Source organism: Vulpes lagopus, chromosome 7 (assembly GCF_018345385.1).
Source record: "Vulpes lagopus strain Blue_001 chromosome 7, ASM1834538v1, whole genome shotgun sequence".
NCBI classification, from domain to species: domain Eukaryota; kingdom Metazoa; phylum Chordata; class Mammalia; order Carnivora; family Canidae; genus Vulpes; species Vulpes lagopus.
Genome location: NC_054830.1, coordinates 80,990,370 through 81,009,778, shown reverse-complemented (window position 1 = coordinate 81,009,778; position 19,409 = coordinate 80,990,370). Strand labels below are relative to the sequence as shown.

Below are 19,409 nucleotides of genomic sequence, written 5' to 3'. Positions count from 1 at the left end.
CGGGAGCCTGACATGGGACTCGATCCTGGGTCTCCAGGATCACGCTCTGGGCCAAAGGCAGGCGCTAAACTGCTGCACCACCCAGGGATCCCTCCACATGGATTTATATAGCTCTTTCTAGTCTGCCATTTCGTACCTTGAGACTGGTGTCTGGTAAGTGCCTTGAATAAAGTGTCATGGGAGCTCAGGGCTATCATTTGCTGTAGTTCTTTATTCTGGAGCATTGTGCAGGGTCCATTTGGAAAAGATAATATTATTTCCCCTAAGGAGAAGCACCACGTACTGTACAATTTAAGAATGCTGCCATGACTTCTCACCCAAACCTGTCCAAAGGGGCTGGTTTTAGAGATCGTGTGTGTGTGTGTGTGTGTGTGTGTGTGTGCATTCATGTACACACATGTGTTAGGAGCTATTCATAGCAGCCTGCTTTGGGATGAAGGATCAGAAATTAGTCTGAAAATACTAGGTAATTGGGAGGATCCATAGGGAGATTATCACTGGAAAACAGTAATGATTTATCTTCATTTGGCCAAGGGTAAACATAAGCCCTTTAAAGACTTGACTCTGTGGCAAGGAAATTCTTTGTCCTTTTGCATGGAGGCTTTCTAGCATGATACCAGAAGTGAAAGAAGGGCCCCTGACTTGGGATAGAACTATTCAGTGAACTATTCTGGGATAGATCTTAAAGATCATCACCTAGAACTTCTGTCTTGAGTAGGACTGACTCTTAAATTTAGTATATGGCTCAAGGGAGTAACTTGTGGATACTGCTCTAATCATGTTTTTTTTTTTTTTTAAGATTTTTATTTATTTATTCATGAGAGACACACACACAGAGAAAGAGGCAGAGACACAGGCAGAGGGAGAAGCAGGTTCCATGCAGGGAGCCCAATGTGGGACTCCATCCTGGGACTCTAGGATTGCACCCTGGGCTGAAGGCAGGCGCTGAACTGCTGAGCCACCCGGGCTGCCCTAATCATGGTTTCTAATCATAATTCACTGTGCTTTCTCTGCTATTGGTGCTGTCTCTCATAACAGGCGCACAAATTTCCTCCCTGGGTATGGGAATTCAGGTGGTTGAGAAAGGGTTGGGCTGGCCTCTCTTTAAGTATAGAAATGCATTAGTATGGTCCTGACCCAGATCCTAGAGTTGGATTTTGTCCACTTTTTCCAAAACTTTGTTGTGTCCAGAGAGCAACTCCATTACAGATGGGCAAGTTCATCTTTGGGACATTGCCTGTGCTGCCAGGGATTTCATTGTAACATTCATGTTGATGAGACCATTCCCCAGACAAATTTTTTTGGTCATAGACTTCATCTCCCAATGGCTTCCATTATCTCATCATGTAGATAGCTGAGAGATAATTAAAGAAACATCTCCAGTCTCCTTTGCTCATCCTAAGGAACAGACATTCACATTTATAATTACAGAGGAAGAAAAGGGGACATCAATTTAGTAAATAAGAGGGGAGTAGAGTTCACCATTTTGCTTTATGGAAATTAGAAAACTTTAATCACAGCCACTGGACAAGTTTCTTTAGAAGTCTGAGTAAAGAATTTTAGGCATAAATAAGAGGGTATTTTTATATTTAATACTTAAATATTAATAATTCTCGATCCAACTTACAAAAATCACATTAAGAAAAAGTATGCTTCAAAGTCTGTCACAGGTTGAGGTTAATATTAGAGAACCCAGCATTGCTTTTCCTGTTGTGCTTCTGCTGACTAGAAACTAGTTCTTCTAGATTACAAAGTTTGGTCTTGTCTTCCCAGAGACCTCCTATTTGTGATTCTTCCCACTGAAAGAATCATTATTTCTGGATTTGTCCATTACTTTTGTCCTGGTCCCTGTTTGCATGTAAGTACTCACCTGTCTTTCTTTCATTCTCACAGCCCCACCAGCAGTAGTAGGTATGGCTCATCCTGTAATATGAGTCAAGGAAGCTCTCAGTTGAGTGAACTAGACCAGTGTCATGAACAAGATGATGACCGTCGGGAGAGGGATTCAATTCATTCATGCCACAGCTCTGGCAGCTTCTCCAGAGACGGCCAGGTGGGCTTTGGAGAACAAGAGAAAGCCTTGGAGGTAACAGGTGAAGAAGAGAAGGGGAGAGTGTGTGAACCCAAGGACAAGAAAGAAGATACCACAACCCATCCTCCCCCAGATCTGGTGCTACCCAAAGACCACGTCCTAGGCCCCCAGGAGAGGTAGGTGATAGTTTCCTTAAGGAGTTCATGTGGTTTCCTCAGTATCTGCCTGTGGTATTGCTGGATGTAAGTGCTTTTCTTTCTTTCTTTCTTTCTTTTTTTTTTTTTTGTAAGTGCTTTTCATTTGTTTTGCTATAGTTGGGTATGGTAGTGATCAAGAAACTGAGGTTTGGCTATGTGCTGCTTCCTTTGATTTTTGGTATATAATTCCCTAGATATTCTGAGGATCTCTGAAGAACACTTGGGTTCTTTGTAGTTAGCTTCAGTGTACCAGGCCTTCTTGAATATGCAGTTATTGGCCTACTAGGACTTATGTATGGTAGCCTCTGAGTCTAGAACCAACCCAAGCCCTGCAACTTACTTCATTCAAAGGAGCTGCTTTGGATGAAATAGGCTTCTCAGCCAGTTAATGTTTAAACTTTTTATGTGAACATTTTGTTTTGTTTTGTTTTGTTTTGTTTTGTTTTGTTTTGTTTTGTTTTTCCTGGCTGAGAACACCAGGACAGAGTTAAGAAAGAATTGGTCTAAAAGCCAGATCTCACCCTTTTGCCTCCCCAGGTCTAACAGTGTGTCTGGAATTAATTGGTACCCATGAGAAGAAAAATTTTAAACTTGCTTTTTTAACAGTCTTATAATGAATCTTAGTGCAGTGTTTGAATGTTATTGTTATTGAGCTAAATTGGTCAGTAGATTTGCTGATAGGTTAGGGCAGAGTGGGATTTTCAGTCTTGGCATGATTGATATCTGGGGTTAGATAACTCTTTGTTATGTGGAGCTGTTCTGGGCATTGTGGAATGTATAGTGACATCCCTGGTCTCTGTATGTTACATGCCAGTAGTAATCCTAAGTTGTGACAACCAAAAATGTCTCTAGATCTTGTCAGATTTCTCTTAGGGGACAAAACTGCCCCCAGTTGAAAATCACTGGGGTAGAGTGATAAGGGCTAGATGTGACTTGGATTCTCAGATTTCAAGGTCTAAAAATAAAGCCTCTCACCAACAGATCAGAGCAGCAAGTGCTGTTATATGTGGTAAAAGTTTGAAGGGTTGTTGGTGTATCTACTCCACCACTGAAGATGCAAACTTATTTTCTTTTCTCCTTTTTCCTGATTTTTGGTCATCTCTCTTGGCTCATCTAATAGACAAGACATCCAAGATTTGTGATTGATGACCCACTGAGAAATGGCTCTTTGTAGACCTTATACTTGGCAGATACTATTGTCTAGAGTTCTTGGTAGAGCAGCAGAAGTGTCCAGCATGAGTTTTTGTCCTCCAATGGTTATGTCCTTTCAAATCCTAGCTATGCAGATGAGGCCCAGTTCTACCATGGTCAGCAGTGCCCACAGTATTTTATTTAATACAGTTGACTCAGTTAGATGGCGTCAGAGCCTAGCATATATTTCAGATATCTAAATGGTGGATGCTTGTTTGCTGCCTTGGCCCTAGACCTCAGTGGGAGAGAGGAGAAGCATTATCACCAAGAACTGACCAGTATTCCACAGTTAAGAACCTGGGTGATGATTTGTTCTAATACAGCCTAGTGTTTCTGCCCCAAAGCTACTTTGTTATATATTATTGTTGTGTCATTGAAGGTGTCCCTAAGGCAGGTCAGGGAAAAAGACCATGGCAGGAAAAGAGCTGTGCTTTTTTACTTAGCGTTTTTGATGTAGTCTAGGAATGATAAGCCTTCCAATATTCTTAGTGGAGCAGGAAAGATTTGTAAGAACAAAATTCTGCTCTAAGGATGGATGATATACAGAATGCCCAAGGGAGACTCGGTGGTCTTGAGAGGTAAGGTGCAAGGGTTAGTTCACATGTCTATGTAATTTCAGTGCTAACATTGACTCAGGGCCCTTGCCATTACTCTTACTGGAATCCTGAAACTTGACTATCCTAGTGATTTGGCTCATTGGTTGAGTGAATAAAGGGGAAAGGAGAGAGGAAATGGATAAAAAGCTAAAAGTTGTCATTTTAGAGAGGATTTTTTTTTTCACATTGCCTATTCAGTACTATTCTGTTTAGTGGCCTGACTCACAAAATAAGTCTAGGCATGAATACAAACCATTTTACTTTAGATACTTGGCAGTTTTGCTTGAGCAGTCACCTTGTTGCCTGGGCTATTTTTAAGAAACATTCTTTTCTTTGTTACAAGTTTTCCTGAGGAGAATGGTTCTTCACCATTTACCCAAGCAAGAGCTCACTGGATCCGAGCAGTTACCAAGGTTCGACTCCAGCTGCAGGAGGTAGGAAATCTGTTTTTCTAGTACTAGTTGGGACAATTTTTCCTTTAAAATTGGGAGACATATGGTCCTAAAGAAGCAGTCAGTGATTAGTCATCTTCTTATAGTGTGCTTCTGGAAATGCATGACAAGTAAGCTAGAGTCTTAAGAGATGGGAGTTGGCTTTTGGCTTCCTTCTATGCTGATTAATGGAAATCAAATAGACCTAGTGGGTTGAGAGCCTGAAGTTTAAGTTAAATGCTATTTTCAGTACCATTGCCACTTTGAGGCCATTATATTTTGAACTTAGGACAGGGCCTAAGTTATTATAAGGCCTCTAGTTGTTGTCTCCCTTGGCTACCCAGTTTAAGGCCACTGACTGCCTATTACAGAGGGCCTTTATGATATACACAGAAAGGTTATTTTTAAATGATGATTAGTGGCTGTCAGTAGTATAATACCAGGCAGATATTAAAAATGCAAGCATGCTCACATTTATAAATACACTTAAAGTATAATTTATTTTGAAATAATTACAAACTTAGGGAAAAGTTGCCAAAATAGCAATATAAAGAATGCTTAAATCTTTCTTGCCAAGATGCCCCAATTGATGACATGATCAAAATTGCTTCAAAACCCTCCTTCCATTACGATTAATTCTTTTCTGAACCATTTGAGAAAAAGTTGGAGAGATGTCATATTACTCATAAATAGTCCTATTTGTACTTCCCAACAAACCAAGAGACTCTCCTATCAACTACAATGTAACCATCCACAAGAAAAAATCAACAACAGCAACACCATCATCAAAATGCTATGCAAACTTTGCTAGCTGTCTCAACAATATCTTTTTTTCTTTCCTGGTCCAGGATATAATTCAGGCTGCCATGTTGCATTTAGTAGTCATATCTCTTTAGTTTCCTTTAATCAGGAACACTTCCTCATTTTTATCTTGGACAGATGGTACAGGGCTTTTATTTTGTAGTATGTTCTTCATTTGGGGTCCATCCAATGTTTCCTCATGTTCAGACTCGGGACATGCTTTGTTGGCAGGAATTACACAAAATTGACGCTGGGCTCTTTTTAGTGAATTGTTTTACCCTTCTTAATGTTAACCTCAATCACCTAGTTAAGTTTTTATTGGCCAGGTTTCCAACTTGTCAAAGCACCCTTTTTCCTTTTGTAATTGATAAGTGTTTTGTGTACTCTGAGACTATGCCAATATCTTACTCCTCATCGCCTCCTACCTACAAGCTAAGCATCCATTGATGACTCCTATCTGAATCTACCACCACTAATGGTAGTTGCCAAATGGGAACTTTCTGTTTCCATTATACTTTCTACATTCATTAGTTGGCATTCTATAAGGAAGAGATTTCTTTTTTCTCCCATCAGTTTATTTATATCAGTATGGACTCATGGACTAGATATTACATTTTACAGTTAGAATCCATTATTACCATTTATTTTGTTGCGCCTTTTTTTTTTGCTTGTATTGTTCTAGCTTCTTATAAGCACTGCTAATTTGACCCTTGGGGAGAAGATAATGTTTTAATAATGATTGAAAAGGTAGCTGCTTTAAATACAGATGTTTGAAAATGTTTTCTTTTGTGTGTGTGTTCTTTTTTAAATCAGAAACAATGAGTGTTACCTATAAAAACTCATAACTGCATGTTCTAAAATCTTGGGAAGAAACTACTAACATACTTAAAAATATTTCTTTTTTTTTATTTTTATTTTTATTTTTATTTTTTTATTTTTTATTTATTTATTTTTTTTTTCTTAAAAATATTTCTAATGAAAAATTTCAGTGAGGTTTGAATTTATTTATTAGAAATATTTCTATTTGATAAGATATCAGAGAAAATGAGAACTTATTTATACATATTTCAACAAAATCTTTGAAAAATTGCTATGTAGGAACCAACTGCACATCTTTCATTTGACTGACATATCTGTATCTTTTTGACAGCTTTGAAAACCATGTATTGAAATAATTGAATGTAGAACCAAACTTTCAAATAATTCTATAACAAAATGTTAAATAAGATTTAAAAAATAATGAGGCATATTGTATCACATTGCTTTCACTAAAAATATTACTGCTAATATTTTTAGTGACAGCAAAAATATTTTTATCATTAATCTTAAATGATTGTTTCTTTTATAAAAACTTTTTATATTTTTATAATGTATGAATACGAATATGGTTACATATATATATATAGGTTTTAAATGAGTAAATATATATATTTGAGAGATTATGCTAAAAATATTTCTATGGGTTGGACTGCCTAATCATAAACACTTGGAGTCTGTTGATCTAGACTTACATGAAATAAACATTTAAAGTAAACATTTATGGAGTCAATGTTATAATACTAATTTTTTATTTCTAATTTTCTTATAATTCTTTGTTATAGAGGAAAGTAAAAGAAATAACATCCACACAAAAGTTCTGAATGAGAAAAACAAGAATATATTGGAGCAGACACAATTTGTTTTAAGAGGCAATTCAGAGTCTCAGAAAGAATAGCTAAAAACTGTTGGCAAAGCTTGGAATCATTTAGAGAAAAAGCATGGTTTATTTAAGGGTAACTAAGAACCATTCCTACTTAATTGAATAAGAGAACAATAGTAAATATATTCTTAACACAGGTAATGTAACTGGAAGCTGATTAGATGGCCAAGAGGGTAGAGATAAGCCAGAGTTTAGTGAAGGGTGTGAGAACGATTTAAGATAGAGGCAAGTGTATGGTATTTATACTTAACATGAGATTTGCTTGATTTATCGAGGTTGTGACAGTAGGAAGTTAAGTACAGCACACAATTTTTTTTTCCTGAGCAATTGGAAGTTCCACCTAGTCACGCTTTAACACTCTGCCCAAGGTAATAATTGTTAGTTTCTTATTGCTTTGTGCAAGTCCAAAAAAATATGAATATATGTTGTAACCCTCTCACTTTATTTTAAAAACGAAATTGGTATACATCCTGAGAATATCTTGTTTTTTCATTTGGAGATCCTTCCATATTAGTTCTAAGAGAATTTTTTCTTAATAACTACAGATATTTCATTGCATGAAGGTACTGCAAGTATTTGACTGGTCTTCTCTTGGTGTTAATTTGGTTCATTTGATTTAACAGCGTGGTCATTTGCTTTAACAAACCATGCTGTAAACGAGCACCTTTTACATACATCATTTTGCAAGTATATTTGAGGGGATATATGCCTTTGTAAATTTGATAAATATTGCTACATTTCCTCCATTTGTCAGTGCCTTAAAACAATAAAGGTTTATTTTACTTATGCTGCTTGTCATCCTGCATGTCAAGGAATTCTGCTTTAAGTTGTCTTGTCTCTGCAGTCCAGGGTGATGGAGCAGCCTGCATGTAGGATATTGTCAGTATAGATGGTATAGTGAAAGAAAAGATCAATGAAAGAGAACATAGCAAATTGCATTCTAGCTCTTGTACTCTAGCTCTTAAAACTTCCACCTAGAAGATACAATGTCACTTTTACTCACATTTCCCTGGATAAAGCAAATTGTATAACCATATTTAACCTCAAGTGAAACAGTATAATATACCTTGAAAGAGAAAGAGAAGGATATTTATGAGCTGCTTTAATGACTACCTCAAAGGGTATCTGCCTTCCACAGATACTGTACTAATTTATACTCCTGCTAATGTCCTGAGGGTGCTTTTTTTCCTTCCTAAAGCCACAAGTAGAGTGATTTGTTTGAACTTTTGGATTTTTGCTAGTCTGCTAGGCAGTGTTGCCTCAGTAGAATTTAAGTTTGCATATCTTAGTACAGTAAAGCATGTTTTCATACAAGTAAAGGCTATTAGTATTTACTATTTTGTGAATGGTCTATTCGTATTCTTTGCCCATTTTTTTTCTGTTGAACTTTTGATTCCCAGGAGTTTTTATTGTTTTAGGGACGTTAACCCTTGCCTGTGATATGGGTTGCCATATTTCTTTCTCAATGTATCATTGTGAGAAAGTTTTTTAACGTTAATCAGCTACATTTTCCTAATCCACAAGATGGGGAGAATAATAGTACCTTTTTCTTTTTTAAGGATTGTGAATCATCTAGTAAAACTATGATTTAAAAAAAGAAGAAATCAGAAAAAATACACGTTAGTGACTCCATATTGCCTTCATGATAAAATAAAACCTTCATACTCTGTCTTGCTCAGTGCGACTCCCAGTGTGGTTCATGGACCACCCCAGTCCAGGAACTGTTTGTTTCTACTTTGGTGAAATAAGTACTCTAAGGGGAGGATTTAGAGGCAATTTGGATTGTTGTAATACCATGCACGTGATAATGTCCTTTTTTCATTGAGTAGGATATAGACCAAAAATATCAGTCCATGACATGTTGGAATAAAAAAACAACAGCAACAAAACACCCAGATACTCTACAAAAAGAATTGGAAAAGCACTGATACAGACCTTATATACCATTTTGGTCTTACTTCTTTCTGCTGCTCTGTTTAGTTAACATTTCCAACATACAGGACTATATATTTTTCAAAATCTCAGAGACTATGCACTTGCTGTTTGCCATGCATGGAATATTCTCCACTTAGCTAAATTCTTACATTTAAAACCCAGTCAGTTGTCAGTTTTGGGGGTTAAGTTTCCAGACTCTGTGCATACTTTTTCTAGATTGGCATTTACCATGATGTAATGGAATTACTTGTTTTTACTCTTTGATCTAACTTTTCTATGTACTTGTAAGATCTTTGATTGCTGGGGTTATACTTTTTATTGCTGATGTTCTAGAGCCCAGTATAGAACCTGGCAGAGCGTTTAGCCAACCTTTTATGGATGCTTACCTAGCCAGAAAAGTCTGTCATCATTTCTTTTTAGAGATTTTATTTATTTGAAAAAGAGAGTGAGAAAGAGAGAGCTAGAGAGAGCACAAGCAGGTGGTGAGGAGAGTGAGAAGCAAACTCCCCGCTGAGCAGGGAGCCTGACAGTGGGGCTCAATCCTAAAATCTCGGGATCATGACCTGAGCTGGAGGCAGATGCTTCACTGACTGAGCCACCCAGGTGCCCCAACATTTCTGTTGGCATTTTCACCAGAGTCTCTGTGTGCCTCTTTATGTTTTAATTAATTCTATTTTTAATTTTTTCCAGAGCCTACTAACTATAAAATATTAGCATTAGTTATGTTTTCTAATATAACTTTTATATACATTAAATGTAAAGTTACTGAATTTGGACCATACTGTGTGTGCATTAAAAATTTTCTTGCTTAGATTATTTTTGTGAGCCTTATTCTGGGTTATTAAATATTTTTTGAAAACGTGATTTCATGATTATTAATAGATTAGTACTATTCCATTATGTTGATGTTTTATAACAACTTCTATTTCTTTATAATTATAAACAATGCTATGATGAACATCATTGTGCATGAATCTGTTGATTTTGATTATTTGTTTAACTTGGCTTTCTTAAAGTAGATTCTCAAATAAATTACTGAGTTAAAGAGTATATATCTTTTTTTTTTTTTTTTTTTTTTGAGAGTATATATCTTTTAAAGGCTTCTGATAAACTTCTGCATGTGATTTCAGAAAGATTTTTCCAATTTGTACTTTCGGTATTTGAACGTGCCACACCAACACTGAGTATTATCATTTTAGAAAATGTTTGCCAATTTGACAGAAGAATGGTATCCCCTTATTTTAATTTGCATTTCTTTGATTGTGATTTGACTATTTCCCACAAATTTGTGGGACATTCGTACTTTCTCAGCTGGTAACTGCATTCAATAGACTTTGAGGAACTACCATAGGAACCTAGCTACCCTTATGCCATTTCTTTTTTTTTTTTTTTTTTTTAAGATTTTATTTATTCATGAGAGAGCGAGAGAGAGAGAAAGAGAGAGGCAGAGACAGAGAAAGAAGCAGGCTCCATGCATGGAACCTGACATGGGACTCGATTCCGGGTCTCCAGGATCAGGCCCGGGGCTGAAGGCGGCACTAAACCGCTCAGCCACCTGGGCTGCTCCTCCCCACTCCCCCTTATGCTATTCCTGTAAGCAGCTTGAGGGGAGAGATCATATAGGTCATCTCTGTATCTGGGCTGGCTGAGTACCTGGCCATATGTACTTAATAAGTGTTTGATGACATTGCAGTAATGTTAGTAGTGTAGGTGGAATGGATATGATTCTGTACCTTATTTGGCTTAGCTGCAGAAAAATCTGGGGGAGGAGGTGAGACTTTTAGCTCTAGAAACAGAGACTGTGGTGGCAGCAGGTGGGTGGGTGTTCCAGGTGGAAGGGACAGTGAAGGAGAAGACATGGAGGTAGGCCGTGAGGAAGCCTTGACAGAAGCTTTTAGGTTGCTAAAGAAAGCTGAAGAAGGAGAGCCTTATTTAGAAAGGCAAATAGATTAGAAGGCCCGTGTTTAAATGGAGCAATCTCATGGGATCCAAGATTGCAGCTGGTCAGCCTGAGAGATGAGATCAGCATTTTCTCAGGGAAGATCATTAAGATGGAATGAATCGACTGTCTCCCACAAAGCACTGTTCTGTATTTGTGACTCTCTCCCTACCAGAGACTTCCTTCTCATGCTATTATTGAAGCCCTGAAAAAGGTATTCCCCTTGGGGAAAAATGATGCTCAAGGGGAGTCTCTGAGGACCTCATCTCTTAGATTTAGTTGTATCAGGAAAGCATTCTTTGTATAATTTTAAACTTCAAGATTTTGCTCTGAGTATGACTACCTTTTACTACCTCTCCTCTTTGCTCTCATGGAGATCACCTTTTTTGCTCTTTTTTTCTCATAATCTGTCAGCCCTCTCCCGAACCATCACTACTCTCAACAATTAAAAAACTAAAGAATGTTTTGAATAAGTAATAAGTGTAAAAATAGAAACATAAACATGTATAATGCAAAATTTCCCTCTTATTTCAAACTTCCAGGCCTCTAGTCTCCCTGTCTTCCTTATCACTTTGTTATCTATGTTTTGTGAATCAGTCTATGATAATCTGTGCATTTATAAGCATGTGTGTGTGCATAGCCTGCATGTGTATTACATACATTGTCCTTTACCTTTTAAAATTTAATGTTATAGCTTGGAAATTTTTCCTTATTAGTATAGAGCTACTGCATTCTCTTTAATAGCTACATAATATTTCTCTTGGTGATTGTATTATAATTTGTATACTGTGTGCTCTATTGATGGATTTTTAAATTGTTTATCTTGTGCTACTACTTACACTGTTGAAATTCAAATCCTGTAGTAATATCCTGAATACTTGTAGACATCTCTCAACCACAACTTTTAGTATCTCTCTTCAAACTTCATGGTCATCTCTACCCAAGACCAGGCCCTACTGCTTCACAACCTGGAGAAAGCTCTCTTAGACAAGGGCTGTAGCTGTTCTAAGAGGCCTCTTCTGCCCTGCTATTTGTAAATTGCAAATTCTATGAAATCTTACTGAGTCTGAGACTGGAATCAATACATTCTTTACTGACTGAAACCTGGCTGTTTGCTAACCTAACCCCTTCCTGGCCTTTTTTAAAGTAAACTCCACCCTCCACGTGGGGCTTGACCTCATGTCCCCAAGATCAAGATCCTCTTGATCTTGTTGGTCTACAAGTCACATGCTCTACTAACTCAATTGAGCCAGTCAGGAGCCCACTGAAGTCCTTGCTAAAGGAGGATATGCCTTTTTTATGCCCCATTACTGGGTCAGGAGTGAGGCTTAGTGTTCACCGGCTCTCTGCCACTCCCAGGCCATTACTAGATCTTCACATAACCTGTTCTCATACTCCCCTTCCTTGTTGCAATTATGTCCCATCTGTTCCATAACTCCTCACTGAACAAAAACTTTATTACCTACATCACCACATAAGTACTTTATTTATATGCATTATCAAAATGAATCCCTCACAATAATTTACAAACTAGGCTTTGTTATTTGGCCCATTTTATAGACTAAGAAATTGAGGTTTAGAAAGATAGAAACTTGATCAGGGTCACTTAGCTGGTAAGAGAACTGCATTCAAAACTAGGTCTATTTAACTCTAGAGTCTGTGTTTTTAACACTATTTTCTACCATATTACCACCATAATCTTAGAACTCTGTTTTCCAGAGTGTGAAAACAATGTTCTGCAGGACTCCAGTTTCTGGAACTGTCAGTGGGTCCTCTATTATGTGATAGAGTTCCATAGTCAAAGAAATTTGGGAAACAATGGGTTCCAGTAGAGTATAACACCAATAGATTACTCTCTTGTAGGCTTGTTATGATTCTTTTTTTTTTTTTTGCTTGTTATGATTCTTAAAGAGGAGGATATAATGTACACAATGTTATTGCAAACTTATTTGACCATGAAATTCTGTTTTAGAGAAGCATTCTGTAGCACTCATTTTCCAAGAAATACATTTGAAGAAAGTCTCAGTTGATTTCATTATCATTTCATTAAAACTGCATTTGTGAGGGTCATCAATGAACTCATAGTTACCTAATTAGTGGTTGCTTTCAAATCTTATTGGGCCACTCTGTAGGGTTTAACACTGAACACTCCTTTGTGTTTTGAAATTTAAGAAACCATCCCCATTGCCACTATTCTCTGATCTCTTTAGTCTCCTTTTTCTGATTTCTCTTTGCTCATTTCTAGAATATTGGTCTTTCTGGTATTCTCTGCTCAATCCTCTTTTCATAAAACCCCTACATTGTTTCTATGAAATCTCATTCATAATGTCAGTTACCACTTAGATGTGGATTACTCTCCTATCTGTGTATCTAGCCCAGATGTGTCCCTGAACTGTAGACCCGTGTTTCTAGCCACTTATGCACTCACTTGTCCCATCAGATCTAAAATCCAACACATTTAACCAAAAGACATAATCTCTCAAAACTTATTTTGTGTCTCCTGTATTTTGTTTCAATGCTTGCTGAACCAACCCTGAACCTACTAAATATGATTGGCCTCTTGAAAAGTAAGAGAAAGCTGAACCATCCCTTCTATAATGTAGAGTAATTAGGAGTAGGAGTTTCACTTAACTTTAAAGGAGGGAAGGATAGGTAGCTGTCTTGTTGTACACATAGTAGATACTCCATAAATATCTGTTGACAGGATGAATGCAAAGGATGTAGAATAGGGAAGCTAGTCCTTTCTCATTCTGGGCAATTGTTTCCTGGAGAGGAATGAGAAAGCTTCTCCTACCTAAAAATTTCTTTAAAAAAAAAGGAGAGGTCATACTCATACTTGGTCACTTTGGGTTGAGGAAATTTTATAATTCCGAGATTTCATCTTTCCAGTCACCTATGACTATGACTCCTTTTTTTCTTCATACAGAGCCGGTTTCCGTCTCTTTTCACTGTACTTTTCTTTTTAATTGAAGTTTGATTTGCCAACATATAGTATAACATCCAGTGCTCATCCCATCAAGTGCCCTCCTCAGTGCCCATCACCCAGTTACCTCATCCGCCCACCCACCTCCCCTTCCACAACTTTTTGTTCATTTCCTAGAATTAGGAGTCTCTCATGGTTTCACTGTCCTAAGGTGAATTAGAGACAGGTACACTGTGCTTTGTGTATTCTTCCAGCCTTCTCATTCTAGCCCTATTTCTATACCATTTCCCCTTAATGGACTGAAAAAAAGGAAAAGGAATCTTCTATTTTTTTTAAGTAATAGATATCTTTTTATTGAAGTACAATTCATATAACATAAAATTCACCATTTTAAGTGTACAACTCAGTGTATTTTGGTATATTCAGTAGGTTGTACAGCCATCACCATCATCTAATTCCAAAACATTTCCATCACTCCAAAGGAAACATCATACCCATAATAAGTCATTCCTCATTCCCTGCTTTGCTCTAGCCTCTGGCAGCCATTAATTTATTTTCTGTCTTTATGGATTTATCTGTTCTGGACATGTCATATAAATGAAATCACACAATGTGTAGCCTGTTATATCTGCCTTCTTTCACTTAACATGTTTTTAAGGTTCTTCTGTGTTGCAGCAACTATCAGTACTTCATTCCTTTATATGGCTGAATAATATTCCATTCTGTAGATATACCACATTTTGTTTATCCATTCACTTATTGTTGGACATTTGATTTGCCTTCACCTTTTGGCTATTATAATAATGCCATTGAGAACATTCATGTACATTTTTTTTGTGTGGACATAGGTCTTCAGTTCTCTTGGGTATATACATAGGAATGGAATTGCTGGGTCATATGGTAACTATGTTTAACCTTTTGAGAAACTGTCAGACTTTTCCAAATGGCTTGTGCCATTTTATATTCCCGTAAGCAATATATGAGCTTTCCAGTTTCTTCACATCCTTACCAATACCTGTTAATCTTTTTGTTAAAATCATCTTAGTGCATATGAAGCGGTATCTCATTATGAATCCAATTCACATTTTCCTAGTGACTAATAGCGTTAAGCATCTTTTCATATGCTTGTTGGCCATCTGTATATCTTCTTTGAAGAAATATCTATTCAAACCTTCTGCCCATTTTTACATTGAGTTGTCTTTTTATTGTTGAGTTGTAAGATTTCTTAATATGTTCTGGATCAAAGCCCCTTACCAAATATATGATTTGCAAATATTATCTCCCAGCCCTGTTCCTTTTAAACTTCTTTGGACCTTTCTTGAATTTGCCTCATTCTGCCTTAATTGTTCCCTAACCTGCAACCTTTCTTTCTTCTCTTTGTTGCCTGTCTGCGGAGAAATTGGCAATATTATCTAAGCCTCTGAAATAAGTTTTTTACAGGCTATAGAAGTAGCTTGCCCAGTTGTTCAGTAACAAAGCATGCTCTTGAGCTGCCAGTTTTTCCTACAGCCTATCTCTGTTCCTCCTTTTCTGTTTCTCTAATACACAAATCTATCTCAGTCCTTGGAATTCAACTGGTTTGGTAAAACTAAAATCTTAGGTAGAAAGAAATTCCAAAGATGAAGCTGAGTGAGTAATAATTGTGATATTCTTAAGAAATTAAAATTTGGGATGCCTGGGTGGCTCAGCAGTTAAGTGCCTACCTTCAGCTCAGGGCGTGATCCTGGAGTACCAGGATCAAGTCCCACATTGATCTCCCTGCCTGGAGCCTGCTTCTCCCTCTGCCTGTGTCTCTGCCTCTCTCTCTGTGTATCTCTCATGAATAAATAAATAAAATCTTTTTAAAAATTTAAAATTTATTTTTATACACATGAACACAGGCCCTCTACCTTTCCTACTCCCACCTGCATTGAACAGAGCAGGAGTACCCAGAAAGGACACACCTGATTGTCCTGCCCATGTTATCCACGTTTGTTAGGAAGCAGGCCAGAACAGAGAAGGAAGCGGAGACTGGCCTAATTCTTTTTCTCTACAAAGTGACCAGCCAGTATGTTTCTTCTATTCCATTCCAAAGTTTCCTTACAAAGGAAAGGAAAACACCAGGGTACCTGGCTTCTGATTCTGGATTGTGTCCTTTTTTCCTCTGCCTTTTAAATCCATAGTACCACCAAAACCCTGATTTTACCTTTTCTTTCTGTTATGGGGTGAATTGTGTGCCACCACCTGCTCCCTCGCCCTACTTCATGTACTGAAATCTTAATACCCAGTATCTCAGAATGTGATATTTGGACAGAGGGCCTTTAAAGAGGTAATTATGGTAAATTGAGGTCATATGGGTGGTCCCAAGTCCAATTTGAATGGTGTTCCTATAAAAAGAGATTAGGACACAGATGGAAGAGCCTGTGAAGACAGTGGATGGCCATCTGAGGTGAAGGAGAGAGGCCTCAGAAGAAAGCAACCTTGCTGACACCTTGATCTTAGACTTCTAACCTTCAGTATTGTAAGAAAATAAATTTCTGTTGCCTAAACCATCCGGTCTGTGGTATTAGGGTAGCCCTAACAAACTAATAATACCTTTAAGGCAGAAGGGAAAAGAAGATAATATAGAAGCTTTTGTGTCTGTCACCTGTGAATCTGTTTCCTGAGATCTAGTTGGTGGGAATTGTGGTTGCCAGGCTGGTATATGGGGCCCCATTCGTGATATACAATGTCTTTTGTGTCCATTTTAGAATTATCCCTCTTACTACTAAAATGTAGGGCTAAACTGGAAATAGATCTGGGTCCTTGCAGTACTCAATCTTGAAATCTGAGAGAACTTGAGCAAATCACTATTTTTTTCTTTTCTTTTTTTTTTTTTTTTTTTTGAGATTTTATTTATTTATTCATGAGAGACAGAGAGAGAAAGAGAGAGAGAGAGGGAGAGAGAGAGGCAGAGACACAGGCAGAGGGAGAAGCAGGCTCCATGCAGGAAGCCTGATGTGGGACTCAGTCCTAGGACTCTGGGATCAGGCCCTGAGCTGAAGGCAGACGCTCAACCACTGAGCCACCCAGGTGTCCCAAAACACTATTTTCTACTTCTCAATCTCCTCAGCTGTAAAAGTAAGGATAGCTCTCCTCTCTTAACAGAGTTCTGGTGAGGTCATAGAAAAATGCATTTTTTAAGTGTAAAGCTCTAGAAAATTGTTTGAGAGTCACCAACAAGCCTCCTATTACCAGAATTGTTGGTTTTCAGGGCCCTCGCATGACTTCCCTTAGCCTAGGACTGAGTGACCTGCCAGAGGTGTTGCCCACAGCTGGAGCCTTTGCTACAGAGTAGGAACACAGAGAAAGTGCTTCTGATGGTTAAAGAAGCAAGGAGCCAGTGCCCTAGGGTTTCAGGTTTTTATAGGTGTCTGGACTCCTTGGTAGCATGGGATTCCTGGGATAACTATAAAGATCACTCAGAGGAGGCTATCTATCTACTACACTGATGCTTCTCTGAGGCTTGGCAGGAAGAGGTCAGTGAAATGAATGCCTTACCCTGAGGAGTCTAGGGGAGGTGGACAAAGGCTACCATGGGCACTGGTGGGAATGTTTTCCAAGAGCTGCTTTTGTGTGCTTCTCAGGAGAAATGTGTAATGTTTCTCAGGGATTTTTTCCCCCTAAAATATTCTGGACATGTTTATGGGCCTGGATCTGGGTGTTTGTCAGTGGTTGGTCTTCTATAAATCTTAGATCTGGTTCTAGGTTGGGACTGACCTTGTGAATTATAAGATGTCACATCTGTGCCTGGGATTTGAGGCAGCTTATTTGAAGGAGTGGAGATTGGCTCTCATTTCTGAGGTGCATATCAAAACATCTCTGGGGATGCCATGATACCCTTGACTTGCCTAGAGTCAGAGGAGGTTATCAGATAATGGTAGCAGACTTAGCTCCAGCTGATACTATTTTCTGGGCATCCTATCAGTAAAGAAAGGTATTTAGTAAATTCTTATGAGTAACAACTCTGATTGATACCTCTGTATAAAATTTTAAATTACTTGTTTCCAGATAACAAAGCAGCTCTTCTTGCTTTCTATTACTTTCTCTGACTCTTAATGCCTGTTTGATTATCCATCCAATGGGAATATTTGATATTGGCTAGGAAAGAACTCTACCTCTGTGAGAGAAAATCCTGTTGCCAAAGTTATGCAAAAGGAAGCGACTGATAAAACTAATCCATTTTAAATCAAGCCAATATTAAGTCGTTACCACTGGGTGTATTGGAGCTATTTTAAGACATTTTCTTACCATTTAGGAGCTTATAGGCCAGAGGGGAGATAGAAATAATTAATATTTACATTTTCCCCCAGATACTTTCCTCAGTTTTTATTGTCATTTTTCACTGCAGCATTCCAGTGTGTGTTTTAAAACTCCCTATTTGTAACTTCCTATTTCCCTGACTTCTATTATTCTAGATTCTCCCATTCTCTTCCTTTTTTACCTTGCCTGTCTCTTTCTACAGTTTTCCTCTTGGACTCCTCCACCCCACCCCCCATCTCGAATCTGCCTCTAATCCAGAATCCTTAATTGAGCAACTACTATATGGCTGGTACTGTGCTTGATCCTGGCTTTTGTGCTAGGCTGCCAGTTGACTTCTGGCTAGCCTGCCCCTCCCTCCCTCCCTCCCTCCTTCTCTTCCTTCCTTCCTTCCTTCCTCCCTTCCTCCTTTCCTCCCTTCCCTCCCTCCCATTCATTCATTCATTCATTCGTTCATTCATCTATGAGAGACACAGAACGAGAGGCAGAGACATAGGCAGAGGGAGAAACAGGCTTTGTGCAGGGAGCCCGATGTGGAACTCGATCCCAGGACTCCAGGATCACGACCTGAGTCAAAGACAGATGTTCAACCACTGAGGCACCCAGGTGCCCCCCAGCTAGCTTTTCTAAGCAGATAATTGCCAAATCTATACTTCTAATCCTCATTTTTCCTTAGTTTCTATCCTTCATGTCTAGTTATCTACTAGATATTTTCACAATTTCCCAATGTTTGAAACTTCCCTCCTAGGCCTATTCTTATTCTTTGTTCTCTGTTTGTATTAAAATCACTGTCATTCTGCTACTCACCCACTCAAAATCATGGTGTCATTCTTCCTTCTCTCTTGCCTCCCACATTGGATCATTTGCCAGACCTTGCTCTTTTTCTCTCCATTTCTTTTATATGTCTCTTCTCTGTTCCCTTTTGTGTTCAGATCCTCTCTACGGCTTAGTCTATAATGTTAGCCTTCCAAAGGTTTTCTTGCTTTTATTTATTCATCTTGGACTACATTGTGTATACCACTGCCAGCATTGTCTTCCTGAAACAGAGCACTACTCATGGTTATCACTTATGCTCAGGGCTCAACTTCAATGTTACATCTTTTGAAGCCTTCCTCAGAGTTCCCAGATAGTTACTCAGTTTTCTATTTTTCTATAGTATTTCATAAAGTCATTTTTGGTGTTTATCATATTATCCTAGAAATCTGTGAACAGGGATGCCTGGGTGGCTCAGTGGTTGAGCATCTGCCTTTGGCTCAGGGCATGGTGCCGGAATTCCGGGATCGAGTCCCACATCAGATTTTCCTAGGGAGCCTGCTTCTCCCCGTCTGTGTCTCTGCCTCTCTCTGTGTGTGTCTCATGAGTAAATAAATAAAATCTTTAAAAAAAA

The 19,409-nt window shown here is 38.2% G+C and overlaps 1 protein-coding gene across 8 annotated transcripts in view; it reads left to right on the top strand.

The window, feature by feature from the left end:
• The window catches only part of UNC13B (unc-13 homolog B), a 231,920-nt gene that overhangs the window by 143,572 nt on the left and 68,939 nt on the right, over positions 1–19,409 (top strand). For all 8 annotated transcript variants that reach the window (XM_041760956.1, XM_041760948.1, XM_041760950.1 and 5 more), the window contains 2 exons: positions 1,894–2,208; positions 4,360–4,450. In XM_041760956.1, the coding sequence (XP_041616890.1) occupies positions 1,894–2,208; positions 4,360–4,450 (406 nt within the window). The remainder of the gene's footprint in view (positions 1–1,893; positions 2,209–4,359; positions 4,451–19,409) is intronic.